The 21,221-nt window shown below is 50.5% G+C and overlaps 1 protein-coding gene across 11 annotated transcripts in view; it reads right to left on the minus strand.

Annotated features, from left to right (window-relative positions):
* Positions 1-12,884: 12,884 nt before the first annotated feature.
* Positions 12,885-21,221, minus strand: part of TMEM164 (transmembrane protein 164) — a 161,527-nt gene continuing 153,190 nt past the window's right edge. For all 11 annotated transcript variants that reach the window (XM_027607744.2, XM_027607738.2, XM_027607736.2 and 8 more), the window contains 3 exons: positions 18,690-18,790; positions 16,800-17,008; positions 12,885-14,282 (listed from right to left, as the gene is read on the minus strand). In XM_027607744.2, coding sequence (XP_027463545.1) covers positions 16,802-17,008; positions 18,690-18,790 — 308 coding nt within the window. In that variant the 3' untranslated portion in view covers positions 12,885-14,282; positions 16,800-16,801. The remainder of the gene's footprint in view (positions 14,283-16,799; positions 17,009-18,689; positions 18,791-21,221) is intronic.

A 21,221-nucleotide genomic window follows, 5' to 3' on the forward strand; every position in this document is an offset into this window, starting at 1 on the left:
CTAACGAAGCACTCTTCTGAAGCCAGACTACCTCGTCCTGAGAACTTGGTTACAAATGGATTTAAAAATGACCCTGAATAGATCATGTTCGTATTGCACCGACTATCTCAAATGGTTTCAGTGAACCGGCCCAGAGGCCTGGTAGAGGCCATGTGCCTTATATAACTGAACACTGACCTGTGCTTGCAGATTTCCATCATGACAAATGATCACATTAGCCCGACAGAGGTTAGATATAGGGTGCGCTAAGTCTGGAGCGCGCAGCTGGGTGGTGGCTGCAAGACGTGCCTCTGTGCTCACCAACTGCCCTGGCGTCCTTGAGCGTGAGCTCCCATTCTAGAAGGACACAGCTGAGTCACAAGGGGCCAGCCATTTGCTTAGCCTTTGGTCTCCCTCCATGGTGGAAGACTCTCTTTGCTTTTTAATCAAAATCTCAGCTGACATCTCATTATGTTAAAGATACGAGATTAAAAGCGGTATTTTGTTGTTCCAAATTACAGATGCACACCGGTTCCTTAGAAAGCTAATGAGGACAACAAGGCTGTGTTGATGACTATAAAAATTTATAATCGGGGCAACAGATGATGGAGGCGGAGCCTCAGCACCCCATTCATTTCTGTACTCTGTATGGCCTGCCCGACAGCAAGAAGGTTCTGATTTGCACAGAGAAGAGGGGATATCTTACTCCTATAGTTTTAGGACAGTGGGTATGTCCAGACCTAAACCATGAAATCCTGGTGCAGTCACCACCTTCTGATCCAGGCCTGGCGAGGCCTACAAGAAGTTCAGGCAGGAAACGCATCGATCCTGAGGTTTGAACAGAAACAAGGCCACCCGACATCTCCCACTAAACCCACTGGTGGGTGTTCGACTGCAATTCCGGAGGTACAACATTAGGTATGCATTAGGGGTTTCTTTCAGGTTGTATTACAGTTTTTAAATACCATACGTTTATACACATTTTTTTTTTTTTTTTGAAGCGAATGTGTACGGAATCTTGGATCAGTTCCAACAGAACGCCAGGTCCCACGGGACAATCTGAAAACCACGGCTGGAGCCCCAACCTGCCCAGGTAATTTGAGGGCCTTTGGCAAGCTGTCATCTCATCTCTTTTTCCATTCTGGCCTTTTCCTCCCAAATGTCAGGCTCAACGTGATCCATCAATATTTCCTGTGTGCCTGTCCCCACAGAGGCATGGCCCCTTGCTTGGCTTGAGAATGATGATAGTGTTAATGTCATAAAAACAAACGAACAGTCCCCTCGGAGCTTAAGAGTTGTGGGGGGCATCCAAATTTGGTCTAGTTGGGGAAGGTCGTTCAGACCAGGGCCCAGGCAACATCGGGCTGGCTTTATAGGGCCCCCCTAACTGACTTCCACCTCAGAGGGGCACCCGAGCAGAGTTGTCCCTTCCCCTGTGGCCCTCCCCAGCTGTCCTGCTCCCTGGCGGCAATGCGCTAGCTGGTTGAGAAAGAAAATGTGTGCTCATAGAAGAAGTAGGTTTACGTGCATGTGGAATGGCATTTGGTGGTGGAGAGTTGTTCTTCTCACTGCAAAGCTGCCTCTCAAAGGCTCCGGGCCCTTCCCATGACCGGGAGAGAGAGAAAACAGCATGGACTAGGCTGTTGGCGCTAAGAATCCTGGAGGCCCGAGGAGCCAAAGGAAAAAAATCTATTCACGGAGCAGGAGAGGATGGTATGGATGACCCAGCCAGCGCGGAAAATCAGAGTCCCTCTCGGGGTGACTTTCCCCTGCTACGTAGGCCAGGAAGGCAGGAAGGCAGTATTCAGTTTGGATTATTGTAAAACAGGAAACACAACCGGTACACAAGAGAGCAGGTAAATCACATCTGAACCGACAGGAAGCTGCTTTAGGCTGGAGTCGTGGCCTAAACACCAGGCAGATTTGGAAACTAGGAGTTGCTCTAGTCACTTTTCATCGAACCAGCATTTCCGTCTCAGCGGTCTTCTGGAAGGATCCAAGGTTAGGGTAGGTGTCAACCCATAGAGGTGGATCGGTGCGCATCAGCACAGGAGACGGGTTGAGCAAACAGCTGGATGGGGCAATCATGCCCCACTCCCACACATCCTGGCAGAGTAGGAAGGGCGTCTTGGGCCTGGAAAGAGCTGGAAACCCCCATCTTTTTGGAAGGGCAGTACTAGCGTGAGTAATGCACACATTTCCCTAAACTTTCTCCACTTCAGACATTCAGATGAATTCCAGGAACTCTGCATGGAGACCTTGCCACCCTGCTGGCATTGGCCTCGGCCACGGCCCCTTTCCCAGAACTGTGGTCAGGGACAGTGGTGGGTGGCCATAGTCATCCCTGTACATGAAGCCATGCCCCTTGGTGACCTGGTTTGGGTTTACCTTGCCCAGCAGACGTGGTCCGTGGTACACATGAATGATGGGGGTGGAAAGGGGGCATGGGGTTAATATGGCTGCTCAAGTAGGATGGGATTGCTCCGGTGGGGTAGATGGGCCGAACTGGCTCCTTCTTCCCCCGTTTGGGTTCGTCCCACTGCAGAAGAATCTGTGGCCTTGGAGAAGGTCAAATCGAAATCGCTAATAGCCCAAGGCTGGGGAAGTGCAGACGACCCCCTTGGTTCTAAGGAAGGCTACAGAGTGAGTCCTGCAAACAGGACACTTGAGAGGTAAAAAGAAACTGCCTTCTTTTCACCTCCTTTGTTTGACGTTGTCTTTTATTGAGGTGAAATTCACGTAACGTACAATGAACCACTTTAAAGCACACAATTCTGCAGTATTTAGTGGATTTACAACACCGTGCAACCACAAGCTCTCTGTAGTTTAAAACTTTTTCATCGATCCATAAAAACACCCCATCCCCATAAGAGGTCACTCCCCCTTCTCCCCTCACCCATCCCCTAAGTAACCTCTAATCTTCTTTTGGTCTCTCCCAGAATTTACATACCCTGGATATATATCATACACATGGGGACATACGAAATGTGACCTTCTGTCACTGGTGCCTTTAACTTAGCATAACGTGTTTGAGGTCAGTCTAAGTCATGGCTGACTGATATTTTATGGTTGAATGATATTTCATTGTATGGCTATATCACAAACTGGCTTATCCATTCATCCACTGATGAACATTTGGGCTGTTTCAAACATTTGCCTCTTTTGAATAGCGCTGCCATAAACATTTGTGTCAAAGTTTCTGTGTGCACATACATTTTCATTTCTCTTGGGTATATACTTAGGCATGGAGTTGCTGGCTCATATGGTCATTCTATGTTTACCTTTTTCAGGAACCATCAAACTTTTCCCACCAGTCGTGTATGCAGGTTCCAATTTCGCCACATCCTCACCAATACCCGTTAGTGTCTGTCTGATCATGGTCACCCTCGTGGGTGCAAACTAATATCTCACAGTGATTTTGATTTGCATTTCGTTAATGACCATTGAGGTTGAAACACCTTTTCATGTGCTAATTGGCCCATTTGTAGATCTTCTTTGGAGAAATGTCTATTCAAATCCTTCACCCAGTTTTTAATTGGGTTGTCTTTTGTTGAGTTGTAATGGGATACATACATATGTATACTGGTATATATATATATGTGTGTGTGTGTGTGTGTGTGTGTGTGTGTGTGTGTGTGTGTGTGTGTGTGTGTATGTATATTGGATATTAAACCCTTATCAGAGAAATAATTTGAAAATAATTTGAAAATATTTTCTCCCACTCTGTAGTTGGTCTTTTTCACATTCTTTATAATGTCCTTTGATGAACAAAACTTCCTAGTTTTGACAAAATCCAATGTATCTATGTTTTTATTTTGTTGCTCATGTTTTTGGTGTCAAACCTAAGAATCAATTGCCAAGTGCTAGGTCATAAAGATTTACCCCTATGTTTTCTTCTCATCGTTTTAGCCCTTCTATTTAGGTTGTTGATCTATTTTGGGTTAATGTTCACATGTGGTTTGAGGCAGAGGCCCCAATTTCATTCTTTTGAACATGGTTATCCGGTTGTCCTGATACTGTTTGCTGAAAAAGCTGTTCTTTTCCCCATGGAATGGTCTGGTCACCCCTGTTGAAAATCAATTGATCATAGAGGTTTGGATTTATTTCTGGACTCTCAATTCTATTTCCTTGTTCTATATATCTACCCTTATGCCAGTACCACGCTGTTTTGATCACTCTAGTTTTGTAGTAAGTCTTGAAATTGGGAGGTGTGAGTCCCCCCTGCCTTGTTTTTCTTTTTCACTATTGTTTGAGTTATTCAAGGATCCTTGAGATTTCTTATACATTTGAGGGTTGGCCTTTCCATTTCTGCAAAAAAAAAAAAAAAAAAAAAAAAAAAAGGCCATTGGACTTCTGATGGGGATTGCTTTGAACCTGTAGATTGCTTTCGGGACTGTTGCCATCTCAATATTAAGTCTTCCAATGCACGAGCACGAGATGCCCTCCCATTTAAGTCTTCATTTCTTTCAGAAATATTTTATAGCTTTCAGTAACAAGCCTTTTACCTCCTTGGTTAAATTTATTCCTAGGAATCTTATTCTTTTGGATGCTATTATAAATGGAATTGTTTCTCTCAACTTCCTTTTTAGATCGTTCATTATTGGCATATAGAAACACCACTGATTTTTGTGCATTGATCTTATATCCTGCAACTAAACTATCCTTGTCTTCCTTCCTCCCTCCCTTCCTTCCTTTCTTAATTATACACTAGTAGTGTGTGTGCGTGTGTGTGTGTGTGTGTGTGTGTGTGTGTGTGTGTTATGGGATTCTATAGAGAGAATCATTTCACCTGCAAATATAGTTTTACTTCTTCCTTTCCATTTTGGGTGTCTTTTGTTTCTTTCTCAGCCTAATTACTCTGGCTAGGACTTCCAATGTTGAATAGCAGAGGTGAAAGCAGGCATTATTGTCTTGCTTCTCATCTCAGGGGGATAACTTTCAGTCTTTCACTACTGGGTATGATGTTAGCTGTGGGTTTCTCATAAATGCCCTTTATCACGTTGAGGTACTTGCCTTCTATTCTTAGTTTGTTCGATGTTTTTGTCATGAAAGCATGCTGACTTTTGTCAAATGCCTTTTTTGCCTTTTGAAATGATCACTTCTCCTTTCTTCTCTTGATGTGGTGTACTACACTGGTTGATTTTTTTTTTTTTTTTTTTTTTAAGTACGCTCCCTATCCAGTGTGGAGCCCAACGCAGGGCTTGAACTCACGATCCTGAGATCAAGACCTGAGCTGAGATCAAGAGTGAGACACCTAACCAGCTGAGCCACCCAGGAGCCCCATTGGTTGATTTTTCTTATCTTGAATGACCCCTTCATTTCTGGGATAAGTTCTACTTGGTCATGTGATATGATCCTCTTAATGAGCTGTTGGATTTGGTTTGCTGATACTTTGCTGAGGACTTTGGTATCTATACTCATAATGGATACTGATCCATGGTTTTCTTTTCTTATGGTATCTTTGGCTATTGTATTGGGTCACTGCTGGCTTTATAGAATGTGTTAGGAAGTGTTCCTTTCTCTTCTATTTTTGGAAGAGTTTGAATAGGATTACTGCCAAATCTTTAAATGTTTGATAGAACTCACCAGTGAAGTCTGGGTTTTTCCTGGTTGGGAGGCTTTTGATTCTGATTCCATCTCTTTACTTATTATAGGTCTGTTGAGCTTTTCTATTTTTGGCAGGGGGCAACTTTGGTAATTCATGTGTTTCTGGGAACTTGTCTATTTCCTGAAGACTATCTAATTTTTTGGCATACAACTACTTATAGTGTTCTCGGATAATTCTTATAATTTTTGTAAGGTTGGTGGTAATATCCCTGCTTTCATTTACAATTTTTGGTTATTTGTGTCTTTTTCTTCTTAGTGTGGCTCAAGTTTTGTCAATTTTGTCAGTCTTTTTAAAGAACCAACTATTGGTTTCATTGACTTTATTTTTTTTTTCTATTCTCTTTTTCACTTAACTCTGCCCTAATCTTTATTATTTCCTTCTCTCTGTTGGCTTCAGCTTTAGTTTTTTCTTCTTTTTCTAGTTCCTCAAGGTATAAAGTTAGGGTGTTGATTTCAGAGCTTCCTTCTTAATGTAAGTATTTACAGCTATAAATTCAACTCTGAACAGTGCCCTTCACTGTATCCTGTGAGTTTTGGTATGTTGTGTTTTCATTCATCACAGAGCAGTTTCTAATTTCCCTGGTGACTTCTTTAATCCGTTGGTTAAGAGTGTCTTATTTAATTTCCACATATTTTCAGTTATTTTTTTTTTTCAGTTTTCCTTCTGTTATTGATTTCTAGTTTCATTCCATTTGGTCAGAGAAGATACTTTGTATGATTTCCATATCTTAAAATTTATTGAGAATTGCTTGTTGGCCTAACATATGGCCCATCCTGGAGGATGTTCCGTGTACACTTGGGAAGAATGTGTGCTCTCCTCTCGTTGGGTAGAGTATGCTGTGTATGTCTTTGACGTCTAGGTGGTTTATAGTGCTGTTCAAGTCCTCTATTCCTTATTGATCTCTTGACTAAGTGTCCTATCCATTATATAAAGCAGGATACAGAAGTTTCTATTCTTGTAGAACTGTCTATTTCTCCCTTCAATTCTGTCAATGTTTCCTTCATATCCCTTAAATTTCTGTTGTTTGGCGTGTATGTTTATAATTGTTTTATCTTCTTGATGAATTGATCCTTTTACCAACAAGAATGCTCTTCTTGGCCTCTTTGAACAACTTTTCACTTAAAATCTATCTGGCCTGCTGTGATTTAGCCACCCCAGCTCTCTTTTGGCGACCACTGTTTCCACTGAGTATCTTTCTCATCCTTTCACGTTCAACCTATTTGTGTCTCTGGGTCTACACTGAGTATTTTGTAAGCAGCTCGTACTTAGAGCTTGTCTTTTTGTCATCCACTTTACCAATATCTTTCTTTTAAATAGCAAGTTAACCCATTTACGTTTAGTGATTACTGATAATGAAGGATTTTTTTTTTTTTTCTGCTAGTGTGCTATATGTCTTCTGTATGGCATATCTCTTTTCGTTCCTCACTTCCTCCAGTACTGCCTTCTTTTGTGTCTGATGGATTTTTTTCTTGTGAATCATTTTGATCCCCTCATCCTTTTCTGTATCTTTCATTTCTCTTCCTTGTGGTTACTGTGGGGATTATGGTTAACATCCTAAATTTATAACAATCTAGCTTTCCTTTCCTTTCAAATAGACTGTAATTTTAGAGCAGTTTTAGGGTCACGGCAAAGTTGAGCAGTAATAGAGAGTTCCCATATACTCAGTGCCTGCCACCCTGCTCTCCGCACACAGCCTCCCTCCCACTATCAATTTCCCCCCACCAGAGTGGTACATTCGTTACAAGTGATGAACCTACACCGATAACGTCATTATCACCCAAAATCTAGCATTTACATTAGGGTTCACTCTTGATGCTGTACATTCTATGAGTTTGGACCAATGTTTAATGACACGTGTCTACCATTATAGTATTGTACAGAGCACTTTCACTGCCCTAAAAAGCCTCTGTGCTTCACCTATTTATCCCTCCCTACCCCAGCCCCCCAGCAACCACTGGTCTTGATCACCCCTTTTAAGTAATTAAAATAGCCAACCTTCACTGAGTGCTTCCTGTGTGATAAGGACCACGGTACACACTTGTCAACAGCCTTATAAAGCTCCCATCTTAGAGCATGAGAATCTAGTTTGAAGAAGTTATCAACTGTCTAAGGCCAGCCGGCTACAAAATGGCAGAGCTAGGATTCCGGCTCCAGAGACAGAGCTCTTCGGCATTCACGCTGACGTCCTGATGAGGATAAGGGTGGGGATGGCAATGGTGGCGGTGGCAGTGGTGGTAATGACAGCAGATGGCATCTAACATTGACGGAAGCAGTGCCGACGATGTGCCGGCCCCGTGCCAAGTGCCTTATCTATTCAATCCTCCCCCAGCTCTGTGAGGTAGGTACTATTATTACTGCCATTTTACAGACGGGTAAATTGAGGCTCAGAGAGGTTAAATCACAATCTCCCTCAAATGCCCTCCTACTGAATCGAGGCTAGTGATTATCATCGAAGGCTTCAACTTGACGCTCCACCATCTCTCTCTAGGGCTGGAGATGGCAAAGACATGGGACAAGGTCCTTGGCTGAAAACTAGTTGGTTTGGGTTTTTGAAGTTTAAAATCCAGACACTTAGACTTGACATTATCTGACTCCTTCTTTTACAAGGACACACGAGGTCTGACAGCCCTTCTCTCCCACAGGCAGGGCAGACTCTGCCCTTGGCTGTCTAGCCTTAGTTATTGTCTTTCTTGTCACAGGAGGAAGGCCCCGGGGCTTCTGGGTACACAACTAGGGCTCAGAAATAGCTTCCTAATCGGCCTCATCAGCTTTGAAGGAGGCCACTGCAGGAGGGGCCTAAGTAGGCCAACACTTTAACCCAGTTACATGAGGGCGGCTGTAATCCAGGCTGATCATGTCTTGCTAAGCTCTTGTTGGGGGGTGGGCGGGGTGGGGGTGGGGGGATGTCCAAAAACTGCTTCCTGTGCCCAAGTATCCCTGGATCTCCCTGCAGACTCTCCTTCCCCTTCTGGAAGAGGCCAAGCTTAATGAGAGTGGCTGCCAGGGCCGAGGGAAGGTCATTGGCCATTTCCCACTGCGGTCAATGTCCACGGCTTATGCTGCCCCAGGCCAAGGTACTGCTTTACCTTGAAAGGCCCACTGCCTAACTCTTCCCGCCTTGTGGGAGGAGGTGAGGAAATCATTGTCTTCCTCCATGGGGACCAGACAGCTGCTCATGTCAACCCTGGGAGTCCAGGGCAAGGCTGGGCTCCTTCCTCCTACACCCCTCCTGGCTCATCTCTGACAATGACTGGCCCTGGGAATTCCCCACGGAAGCAGGCTGAGCTGTCTGGCCAAGCTGTGGTTGGGAAATAAAGAAACCAGAGCTGTTGGGGATGGCTGGCCTGGCTTGTCTGGCTCCCTCCCCAACTCTTTCTGGCTTCCTCCTTCCCTCCTTCCGTCCCTCCCTCCCTCCCTGGTGGTTGGCATGGTGGGTTTCCTTATGCAGGTGCACCCCACCGCCTTCCCTTCATGGCCCACAAACCATCTGCCCCAAGAGGTCGCCCAGCAAAGTGAGCCCCCCTCTGGTCAGGAAGCAGGGAGCTTGCCCAGCCGGCGTGGATGCTGGCAGGAAAGAAAGAGAAGATGGAGGGTTGGAAAGAGACTATATACACTGAAAGTGTAAGTTTTTCCAAAGGGGTTTTCTCTACTGGAGGGTGACTCTCATGGGGCCAGGAAGAGGAATCAAAGGCAACGATTCTGGCATCTCAGCTACTCTAAGGCCCCTCGGGTTGTGGGGTTGTGAGATGGACCCAATTTATGTGCCTCTGGAAAAGAAAACTAAGCTCTGATTGAACTATGTCATACCATTGACTGTAAGCTGAAGCCTAGGTTTAAAGATGTTAAAAAGCAAAAAAAAAAAAAAAAAAAAAAAAGAGGGGGGAGAGGTCTTAGGGTCAATGAAATACAGAAACATTCTTTAAAACTGAGGCATCACCTCTGCTACACACCCCAGAGACCCCAACCGCACAGTTACATAAGTGTAGTCAAAACCCCAAGGAACCTCTGAGCTCTGAGAACAGGTAGAGTAACTGCACCGTCTGGAGATAGGGCCCCCTGACACCAAACAGGACTTTATAAAGCCATTTTTCTCCCTGGGTGTCTCAGAGCACCTTGGGGTTCAGAGAGGTATGATTCGGCCAAGGGTACCCGGGGCGTCCGAGGGGGCGGAGAACCGCTGAGAGCTAGTGCAGTGCTTTTTCAACTATTTCAGGACGACCACGATCTAGGGCTTGAGTGAAGACAGGCCTAGTGAGCATGGAAATAAGTGACTTTTAAACATCTTTCCCGATGGAATTATTTACAGAACCTCAAGGTACAAAAGAGAACAAAATTGGGAGTTGTTCCGGGTGAAGCAAGGGGAAAAGGCCAGAACCTCACCCGCTCTGCCCCCACCCATCCCTCACCTCCCCCACCCCGGGGTGGCTTCTCCAGACTCTGGGAGGCTCTGAGGAACACTCTCCAAATCTGTGGAGTGACGGGGCTCCCACTGTCTTGGTAAGGTTCTTTTTGTTAAGCTGGATTTTGGTATTATTCTTCAGACTTTTTGGTAGGTCTTAAAAATCTCATTTGAAAAAGGCCCCGGTGTAGAGGGTCAGGGCAGAGAGATGACTCACAACCTGGAAGCTTCAAGTGAAAACAAAACAAAAGTTTGCTTTGAATCATGAGCTGGGGTGAGGCCTGGGCATTGAGATTTCGGTTAAAGCTTCCCAGGTGATTCTAATATGCAGGAAAATCTACAAGCTCCTGTCTTCGTGGTCTCTATCTCGTCCGCTGCGATGTTCTCGAAACCTAAGGGTGTGTTCTGGAGTGTGCAGGAAGGCCCCTCCATTCCCAGGGCGGGCAGGAGACCCAAGAGCCCAGGGCCTCCTTTTAAAAATTTACTAGTAAAGGGACTTGGGACTTCTGGAAAGCAGCGAAGGAACAGCTGAAGGGACAGCCAGAGCGGGCAGCACCCCTGCAAACCCCCTTGAACGCGAGGAGGTTGGGGAGAGGCAGGAGAGACCAGGGAGTGGAGGGGCAGCTGGGGAGGCATCGCTGGAAAGAACACCCATGCAGCTCAGGCCACTGGCCCCATCACCTGTCAGAGCTTGGTCAAGGAAGCGTCAGCCCTCCTTGCCAAAACCTGCCCCGTCGCGAGACTCCGGGGCTACCGGCTGGCCGAGATGGAGGAGCCGCCCTGAAGTCAGGACAATCGGCTGCAGAGGGCCAGATGTGCAATGTAGATGCTGGGCAAACGCTGACTGGGAGAGGGGTGGGGACGGGTGGTAACAGAGAGTCTTTGACTTTGGACGAGGCCGGCCTTGCCCATTGCCAAGGTTAGCAAACCACATATCCTTTGGAATAAGCCACGGCGTTTGTCAGACTGACATGTGTATCTCTGCCCCTCCACTGGCCTTGGCAAAGCAGGACAAGGGGAAAACTCACTGGGCGGGGGGGGGGGGGGGGGGGCGGGGATCATGGTGTAACCACCCCAAGGCGCTCCCTCCCCCTCAGAGGGGTAGGTGGCACGTCCCGTGGGCTGGCGGGGCTCTGGCCGTGCCAACGCCAACTCCGTGTGCCCTGGGGAATGGAGGGGTGACCCTGGTGGGGACCAAACAGCTACCAAGGATACAGAAAAGAAGTTGGATGCCTTGGCCACCCTCCACTCAGAGGTCCAGGGAAGGCTGGGCACGGAGGACCCCAGGCCGGGGCAGGAGGCTCCTGGGCACACGGAGGCACACAGCTCCACACGGGAGAGCCCATGGCATGGGGGACAGCTGATGTGGCAGGGTTTCTCCCTCGGGTGGTGGTGGTGCCTCCCACCATGTTGCAGCGCTCCGGGATGAGCTGGCTGTTCACGGAGCACCTTTTATGGAACAGGTCCTGTGCCAGGGACAGGAGAATGAATGGGACCCCACTGTGCCCTCCAGGAGCTCAGTCTACAGACGGCCAGCCAGCCAGACCACATTGCTTAGTAAGGGGGGGGGGGGCGAATGGCGCCCTGCAGTGAGCACCGGGCGGGGTGGGGGTTGGCAGGAGCCAAGCCGAGAGGTACCTAACTCGGACTGGGGCTCAGGGAAGCCTGGCCCAGGAGCTGACACTTGAGCTCAGTCCTTTGAAAAAGAAGGGAGACTGGGGAGCTGAGAGACCCACGCAAAGAAAAAAGGCAAAGAAGGGGAAGACGGCCCAGCGGGGAAAAGTGGACCATGAGACGTTGGGAGCAAAGGGTCTCTCCCTGTGTGTGGTCCTGGGATGCGGAGGACCGTGGGGGTGAGGAGACAGAGCAGTGGATGTTTCCGGGGGGCCCAGGGAAGGCTGCTCTTGGATCTGCATTTATTGCCGGCAGTAGGGGGCCAGGACTGGAGCCGAGACGGCGAGCAGGGGGCGGATGCACCGGCCCAGGGCAGAGAAGGCCATGGCCTCGGTCCTGGCCGTTCAGCCCTTTCTGAAGAGGGAGATGCGTAGAAAGACCATGTGACCCATCTTTCTGTCCTGGCCCCCGGGCCAGCTCTTGCCTGCCTTGCGTCCCTGCTCCCCTTTACTCCTGTGCCTTTCAGCTCTACTCTGGGGCTCCCCGGGGTCACCAGCTGGGTTTGGCTCCTCTGCTTCGCACATTCGTGGGGTTCCCCTTCCTCTCGCTTGCCTTCCACACCCCTGCCTGGCTCTGCTCGCCCTCCTCTCCGGGCTGGGGGCCCCCAGGCAGGGGTCTGCCGGATAATCGCGGCCCTCCCCGACGGGCAGCGGCGTCCCAGGAGAACACAAAGCACATGGGCTGTGGAGTCTAACACGACTGGCCTGGCGTCCCAGCGTCTCCTTTAGCTCAGAGCCTGCTCTCTCGGTGTCTGCCCACCCACGTCCACCGGGAACAGCGTTACCAGCCAGTTTGGCGTGCGGCTGTGGGGATCACAGGAGGGCATGTGTGTGGAGGGATTTAGCGCCATGCCGGGCACACGGATGTAGCTATCGTTCTACAGGTGGAGAACCGGGGGACATTGCTTGGCCCCAGCTAGCGGTTCTGTGGTCCCGAGATTGCAGGGCCCTGGCTCATTGATAGCCTGGCCCAGCGCACCTGGAGGGGGTGCTCAGTGAAGCCAGCGGATGTCCCCAGAAGACAGCCCCCACCAAGAGCAAAAGCCCTATGTCCCCAGTGGAAGCAGGCAGTGTGTATGGGAATTTCCGGCCATGGGGCTCCCAGGCCAGAGCTGCCCTTTGGTGGTCCGCCACCGGGTGGGGGGCGCGAATGGTCCTTTTGGCTACTTTTCAAAGCAGAGGGACTTCCAAGAGGATTCGGGGAAGGAAGGCCAAGACGCCTAGGTTCTCATAAATCTTTTAATAAGGGTAAATGAAGAAAACATTGTAACAGTTAAGTCCCGTGGTGAGGGGTCCTTTATCATTCGGGGATCTTCAACCACAGAAACACCTAAGACTAAAATTCTAGGATGCTAGGTACACAAATTAATGACCATTTATTTCCAAAGGTGACTGCAGAAACCATTTTGGTACAATCAAAAGGTTTTTACAAAACAGAGAAAACGCATTACAAAATGCCCCGGGAGGTGAGCAAACCGGTTTGGGGGGGTGGTAGGCGGCAGCGAGCACACCAGCTTGGCAAAAATATAAGGGGCTTACGAAGACTGGTTCTAAAGGGGGCCCCTGGGTGCGGAGTGCCAGGGAGGGGTCTGCCTAGTACACAGCAAATCCACCTGGGGATGGGGAACGGGGGGGGGGGGGGGGGGCGGGCCAGAGGCATTTGCCAATTCCCTGGCAAAAATAAGACCATCTTATTCTCTCTACCACAGTAACATCGATATAAATGAAGAATTCTTTATAGTACAAAACTCACACTGAAAGAAAGCAAGTTTCCAAAAACAACAGCTTTGCTTGAGACGACTTTTGCTTTGTTTTGTTCCGTGCCACGAGGAGCAAACCAGTGTACAAAAAAAAAAAAAAAAAAAAAAGTAACAGCGGCAACAACAAGCCATCAGGTTTTCCTGAGCACGGACTGGCTCACTCTATATACAGAAGAAGAAGGTTCTCCTCCACCTCCCCTTCAGTCTCCCAAAGAGGACAGAGGACTCTGGATCAACGGCTACAATTCCAGGGAGGGGGAGGAACGGCTTTCTGGTACCCCCCCCCGCCCCGGAGCTGCCCAACTCAGCCTGGGGGGGCGCCCACCAGGCCCCAACACCAGTGCATGGAGACAGATGGACAATTTGCTGTTGGTGGGGAGCTGTGCCCACTCCACAAAACACTGAATTAGCAAGGAGCACAGAGAGGAGAGCCCTAACAGAGGCTAGGCTGGAGGTGGCAGACGGCAAAGTAAGCGGACTGTCCCACTAAACCCGACCGCCCTCTGCACGGACAGACGAACGTGTCCCTGGGCCTCCGGGAAGAAGATGGGGGCCGGACCATCTTTGGTTGTACAGAACCCAATACTGGGAAGAGGGATGGGGCCGGAAGCAGGCATGATCACCTCGGCTATTCTGAACTGCTGCCGCAAACTGGCCAGCAAAGCAGACCCTTCGCGTTGGCCCAGATCCTTGGCAGAGGCTACCCAAGGGGCTGGAGAAGCACTCATTTCCCTTCCTGGGGCTGTTTGAAAAGAAACTGTCCTCTTCTCTGAACGCTCTCAGACACACACACGGTGAGCTCCCATGTCCTGCCAAATGGCATCTGGAACGTTGGCCAAGGTGGCTGCGGAACCTCCTTGGTCCTGCCAGGAAAGCCCAAGGTAAGAGGTGCAGACCATGTCAGGTGCTTGCCGCACCCCCAAACCTCGAACACAGGCTGCGGGTCCCCATGCGACCTATGGACTGGGCTCACTCTCTCTTCCCTCCACCTGTATGTTTCTGAGCGCCCCCTGGCCCTACGGCTCACCTCCACCTCCCTCTTCCCCTGACAGGTGGAGCTGCCTCTGGCCTGGCCGGGCACGTGGCTTTCCCTTTCTTCTTTCCTTCCAAGCAGCAGTGAGGATCAGCCAGAATGGGGCACTGAGCTATATAACCAGGGTAAAGGCGAGCTTCTAGAAGCATGCGGCTGCCGGAAAGCCCGCGCTGACTGGCCACCTGTGCCGTTCCACAGAGACAGGGAGGAAGGGCGAGTCTGCAGAGTCACTGCACCACCCCAGCGCTGAGCATCTGCCCCACCCAGGCTGCTCCCCGCCCACCCCACCCCCAGAGCCACACACCATCTGCCTATGGAGACTCCGTGTCCTGGAAGGGGACAGGACATGCCTCCAGGGGCTCCTCCTGTGACCTCCTTCCAATCTCTCTTTTGGTAAAGGACCAAGGGGCACTGAGGCCTTGGGCATTTTCTTATTGGCCATCCCTATGGCGGGCAGGGTGGATCCAGTTGCTCAAGAGGGGCCCTTCTGGAGGACACCCCGACGGTAAGAGGCACTGAGACAAACTTGGCCAAGCCCTCGGGGGTTGGGGGGGGGGCGCTGAAAATGAAGGGTATGGGTCACGAGGAGCTCATGGGGAGTCAGAGTACTCTGACTCTTCTCCGTCGGGCTCCCCCACCACGTCCTGGGAACTGACCATCTCCGCGCCAGCAGGCCTCTGCAGAGGGGCGGTCCCTCCCGCGGCTGCTTCCTGGGCCTCACCTTGCTCCAGGAGACTCTCCTGCATCCTGCTGCTTTCTGTAGGTCCGACCACTGAGTCACTGAAGCTCAGTCTAGGTCTACTATAATACAGGGGTGGGGTGGGGCCATCAGAGGAAGTCACTGAACCACCTTTTCTGTTCTTAGGCAAACTTGTTCTTAGTTAGAGTCCACAAGGACTCAGCAAGTGCCCTGCCACTGGTTCCCTCCTTGAAGTCCCTGCGTGACTGAGCTCAAGTCTTTGGACAAAAAGGTCTTCCTCTTGAAGCGCTTAAACCTGCACCCACAGGGACCTGATTTCTTGGCACCTCCTTTGCAACCCAGACATGGGCTTTGGGGGTGGGCTTGGTGGAGGGTGGAGGAGGGTGTGATGCCCCCATGCGAAACAATTCGGCATGGAATCTGGCTGTGGTGATGACACGTGGCCCCCTAGGGTAACAACACCAGCGGGGTCTGTATCTTCTTCCCCCAACCCAGGATGCTGACATAGCCTGTGAAAGCACAGAACGGATGGATAGGAGCTCCTGCAGAGACAGGCCCCTGACACAAGGATTCTCCGAATTCAAACATACAAAAACAGGGGAGCAAATGAATTAAAAAAAAAAAAAAAAAAGCAAAAAAAACCAACCCCAGCTCATCCTTCCCTGAAGCTGCCTTTTACAGAGAGAGAGAGAGAGAGAAACATTGAGGGGCACTCAAGATTAAAATGGCATCTCCTATCAAACATTCAACTAAAATGGAGCATATGATTCAAACCACAGTTTTCTCAAGTTACCGCTTCTGTTGATGAATTTCTAACACTCACTTCTGATCAGGATCTGGGTCACTTCTTGGCTCTCTTGGGCAGAATGTACCCAAGGTCCTGCCTAGTAAAGAGTGGTGGCTATTTTCCACTTGTTCACTTTGGATCTGCCATCGCAACAGCTCTCCATCCCCCTCAACGGAATCTTGCCCTGGGGCCAGGGAGCGCCCCCACCTCCCACCGCAGGCAGCATTTTGGAGGGAGTGGCTGGTTGGCTGCTTGCTTTGAGTCATGGGACACCAGTGGGAAGACTCTGGCAGGTTCTATTTTGGCCAGGAGCTGGGAAATCCCTTGGCTCTTGGCTTGCCGCTGGTATAGAAACAAGGCCTCGGTCCCATTATGGTGGGGGCTCTGCTGGAGACAAAAGGGGGACCCCAGCGTAAGCCTGGAGGTCCCTGGCAGTGGAGAAATGACACCCAATCCAACCTCATCACTTCAGTGCCAAGAGAACTGCCACTTGTTGCTTCCCGTCCTCTCAACCAGCTGTCCTTAAAGCACCAACAAGCAGAGTGAAAACCACTGACTACCGTCGCCCATGTAAGGCCACTAGGGGCAGGGAGGAAGAGCCAAAGGGGAGGAGGAAGAATCCAGCCCTCGGCATGGTACCCCCCACCCCCCCAGGCTCCAGGAGATATCCTGGGGGGGGAGGGCTGGGGAAGGAAGCGTGGTGGAAGAAAGGGACAGAGAAGAGAAGAAAAAAGAAATACACCAAACATCCTACTGCCCTCTCCCCATGATTTCATCAAGAACTGGGTGTTCTCCAAGTCAAGTCAGGACTTGCTTCCTCGGGGAGGGAAAAAAAAAAAAAAAAAAAAAAAGACAAGCACCTTCAGTCTATTTTCTTGGCTGGAAGCCGGAGCAAATCCAGCAGATATTTACACAAGGGCCCAGCCATGTATGAGAACAGGATGACCAGCTTCCCGTGGGTCATGGTCATGAGAGTCTGGTGTCCCGAGGCCCAGATGCGATACCAGGGGCCGTAGAATGGGTCTGAGATGGCCGGACACAGCATGTTGTTCAAATTCACTTCGGTGACCTGCAGGGACAAGGGAGGTAGAGTGAGCGTTCACCATCCTGAGGCTTTCTCTGGCTTCTGCCAGTTCAGCCATCTCTACCTAGTGGGGGACTAGACAAGGAGGGATTGACCAATCCCCACCTGTTCATGATGGGATTTCTCTGCCCTAGGGTTTTGGGGAGTGGGTCAAGGCTAGAGCCCTGGGCAAGTGACTGGGGAGGCCATCCGTTGGAAAAGCTGTCTGGTGTTGCTCAGTCTTGCCTTCTGGTTGGGTCCAGAGCCTGCCGTCATTCCTAAGCATCTACCATGTGCCTAGTCCCCGGAGAGGCGTCAGGGGATGACAGAACAGTCAACAACATGGTCCCTGCCTCCACGTATACCTGGCAACCAACCGAGTTGGTTGGGAAACCACATCTGACCTCAAACCAGACGATGCTCACCAGGTCTCCCCCGCCATGAGATCGGAGGAGGGTACAGAATGGCCACCGAGTCCTCACAGAAGATTTCACGAAGTAAGTGGCACCCTGAATGGACTCATGAAGGATGGATGGAGGTCATGGCGAGGAATGGAGTGAGTGGGGCCTTCCTTGTAGGAGGCGCGGCCTGGCCCAGGCCTGCAGGTGGGACTGAGCATGGTATGTATGGTGACATGAGGACACGGACCCCTCCGGAATCAAGCAGTCCCAGTGGAGAGCGCTCAGAGTAAGGTGTGAAAGTCATCCTCGAGTGCGGGAGCATTCACACCACTGGCAAAGAGCTAAAACTGTCCCCTAGGCAAACCAGAGCAGAGCAGTACGCCAAGGTGGGGAAGAGAGAGGGACTGCTCCTCCCGAGCCACTGGTGACCTCAGTCATGTGCCTTAGTCCGGCCAGGCCCCATGAGGCTCCACGCGGCCGAAGCTACATTCATGCTGCTCGCACACAAAACCAGACCTGCCGCTCCTGCCCTGAGGACGGCCGCAGCACCTGTCTTCCAAAGCCCTTCCGGCCCATCCACGTTAGAGACAAGTCCTCACCACCTCTCGGGGAGGCTGGGGGTTTGGTTCCATGTCACAGAGGGGTGGACAGCTCTCTGCCCTCGATGGTGAGGTGACTCAGCCAGAACAGTGGCAGAGCCAGGCCTTGACCTTGGGTCTCCTGACCCCCCCCCACCCCCCGCAGCCCTGAGTTCTTCCTCCTTTGCTTTGCCACCGATATAGACACCCATGCGCTCAGCAATGTTGGGCTCTGGATAACTCAACTACGGAGTCCAGCCATCATCCATGCTCCGGGCGGGTCTGAACACCGCAGAATGCCACGGGAGTCCCCCCCGACACGGCACCTCCACTGGCCACACAGCTCAGGGCCTGAGAGTTGGCCCAGAATGGACCCAAGGTCGGAAGCCTCCTCTCCAGGCCCAGGCCAGGGTCAAGGTCCTGCCTTCCCCCCCACAGGGTTTTCGACCTGGGTGGTCATGAGCGAAGGGCATCCTTGCCTCCCCGGGAATGAAAGAAACGGTCAACACTGAAGGCTTCCGAAAACCCTTTGGAGAGGCCCAGACCATGGAGCATAAATCAGCAAACCCAGACACAACAATCTGACATCCTGGCCTTTGGCATCTTGTATTTTCAAAACAAAACGATACGCCAGCGCCAACCAGGATTATCAAGATTTATGGAGAACCCCGCACAGAGGGGGATCGAAGGGGATCGAACCAAACTTACCAGGCCCAGGATCTGCAAGACGCTGAAGTGGTAAAAGAACATGAGGCCAGTTGAGAGAAGGGCCCACCGGAAACTGCTGAGGGGCTCTGGGGTGTAAGCACCTGGAGGAAAAGGGGAGACGGTGAGACTCACTTCTCCTTTGCCCCTTGAGGGTACAGGTGCCAAGGCCGCAGCTGCGCCAGTGGATTGCCCCCTCTCTCTACTTAGAAGACCAGCCCACAGACGCACCGGCACTCCAGCCAGCCCCCTTTCCATCCTCTGTTCTGCCACACACTGCCGAGGCCGTTACAGAGGGGGGATTTTTTTTTTTTTTTTTTAATGATGAAAGGAATGCATGCTCGTTAGAGGAAATTTAGAAAATGTTATAGGAGTTGAAACGAGATGGAGAAAACGAAGAACAACACATCCCGGGCATTCTACTCCCCACACACGACGCTGCTAACTTGTGGGTGTTATGCGCCGGCTATGTTCCCTATGCCTCAGGAGTTGGTTTTTTTTTTTTTTTTTTTTCCTTCTTAATTACTAATTGGAGTCTAACAGTATATATAATCTGCACCCTTCACTTTCACATTTATTTTCATCTTACCCTCATGTTTCTAAAGAGAGATGTCTTTGAGGGAGTGTGGCACGGTGGTTGGGAAGGTTCACTTTCATGGCCCACAGATTTGGGTTCGAATCTAGATTCTACCATGTCCGGGCTGTGTGGTCCTGGAAAAGTTGTGGAAACTCCCTAAGTCTCAGCTTTCCTATCTGTGAAACGAAGATACCAGACCTACCTACTTCTTAGAATTGTGGCAAGGAATGACGGGAATAATGTACTGAGGGCTCGCAGTGTAGGATTGGGTACAATGTGAGTGTTCAATGGGTGTGAGATGCTATCATGAGCACATCATTATCATGCTTCGGATAACTACAGAATGTGCCGTATCCAATGGCTATGCCATTTCCCGACCGTTACACAACTCCCTCCCCCCTGGAACAGCAAGAATGATGTCTTCCCCCCACCCCCCACCAGCGTCACTAGGAACTACCCTCCCAGGAGGCTTGGATGCATTCCAGAGCTTGCAGAGCAGGGGTATGGCTTATCGGATGCTGTGGGGGTGTCATTCCAAATGGGGGCTTGGGGGGGGATGCTCCAGAATGAAACGAAGCTGGAACCCTCCATCCCAAGCAAGTAGGTGGCAACGTTACATCCTGGAGTAGTATTTTCCCAAGTCGGTCTTTCACTGATTCATCCATTCATTCACCAGTTATCAGGCATCTATTGTGTCTCCAAGCTCCGTGCTAACTGTTGGGGTATAGGAAGATGAAGAAGACAGGCTCCCTGCAATCCCAGACTCCCAGCCTGCCGGGGGGAGGCAGACACGCCAATGGACAATGAGAACCCAGTACCATGGTGAGAGGCCTGTGCGCTGTGCCCCATTACCATGCGAGGACAGAACTCAGCTGGAGGCGGGGGTGGGGGGAAGACCTAGGAACAAGGACTGCTTCTCCGTAGAGGGGGCACAGAGCAGTCCTGAAGGACCAATGGGACTTAACCAGGGGCCCAGGTGTTCCAGAACCAGCAGCTCACACAAAGGCAGACATGCAGACATGAGCTCCCGGGCGCAAGGCAATTCGGAGAACCATGGGTAAGAGCTGGGGCCGCAGGGGAGGGGGTGGTGGGGTGGTGAGCAGGAGTCAGACTCGGACGTTGGTTGAGGGCTGGTTTGGGCTTCAGCCCATACCTGCAGGGCCATGAGCCCCAACGCCACAAGTCTCAGGTAGGCAACTGGGAGAGGAGAGAGACCAGAGACTAAGAGACACTAAGGATGCTGGGGACTGGCCAAGTGGAAAGCCCGTGCCCCTTCTAAAGATGGCAACCACCACTCAGCTCCATCCAACCACTGCCCTGCTGGGACGTGTTCCCAGAGTTGTCAGTTTTTTTCAGTTTTGCAAGAGGAGCCAGAAATATGAACTTTTGTGTTGAATTTCCTGATTTTTAAAGGTTGGCAAATAATTCAAAATGTTTTAAGAATGCTCAACGGACCAAACAAAACACGTCTTCTCGGATGGATTTCAGCCTGTGGACGGCCAGCTCGGAGCTCTGCTGCGGAGCCACAGGAAGCAGCAGGAAAGTGATGTGATCAGACATGTGCTTGAGAAAGGGCCTGCTGGCCGGTGTGGGGGAAGGACCGGAGGCAGAAAATGTCGAGGCAGGAGGGTGGATAGGAGGCTGCTGCAAGAACCCAGAGAAGTAGGGGATGGACGGCCCTCAAAGGTCATAGAGGTAGGGCTGGAGAAAAGTGGAAGAAAATCTCCCCAGGATGTGAGGGATGGATGCTGGGGAGGAAGGGTGAGGACAGACAAATCTAGAAAGGCCTCTAGCTTGGGCCTCATTGGGTTGATGGTGCCATTGATTGTGATGGAGAAGAGGGGAGAAGGCAGATTGGGGCAGAAGGCAGGGAGGCGATGAAGCCGATTTCAGACATGTTGAAATCGAGGCGTCTGCAGAATATCCAGGCGGACATGTCTCACTCAGTTTCACTCATC

This window comes from Zalophus californianus, chromosome X (genome assembly GCF_009762305.2).
Source record: "Zalophus californianus isolate mZalCal1 chromosome X, mZalCal1.pri.v2, whole genome shotgun sequence".
NCBI classification, from domain to species: domain Eukaryota; kingdom Metazoa; phylum Chordata; class Mammalia; order Carnivora; family Otariidae; genus Zalophus; species Zalophus californianus.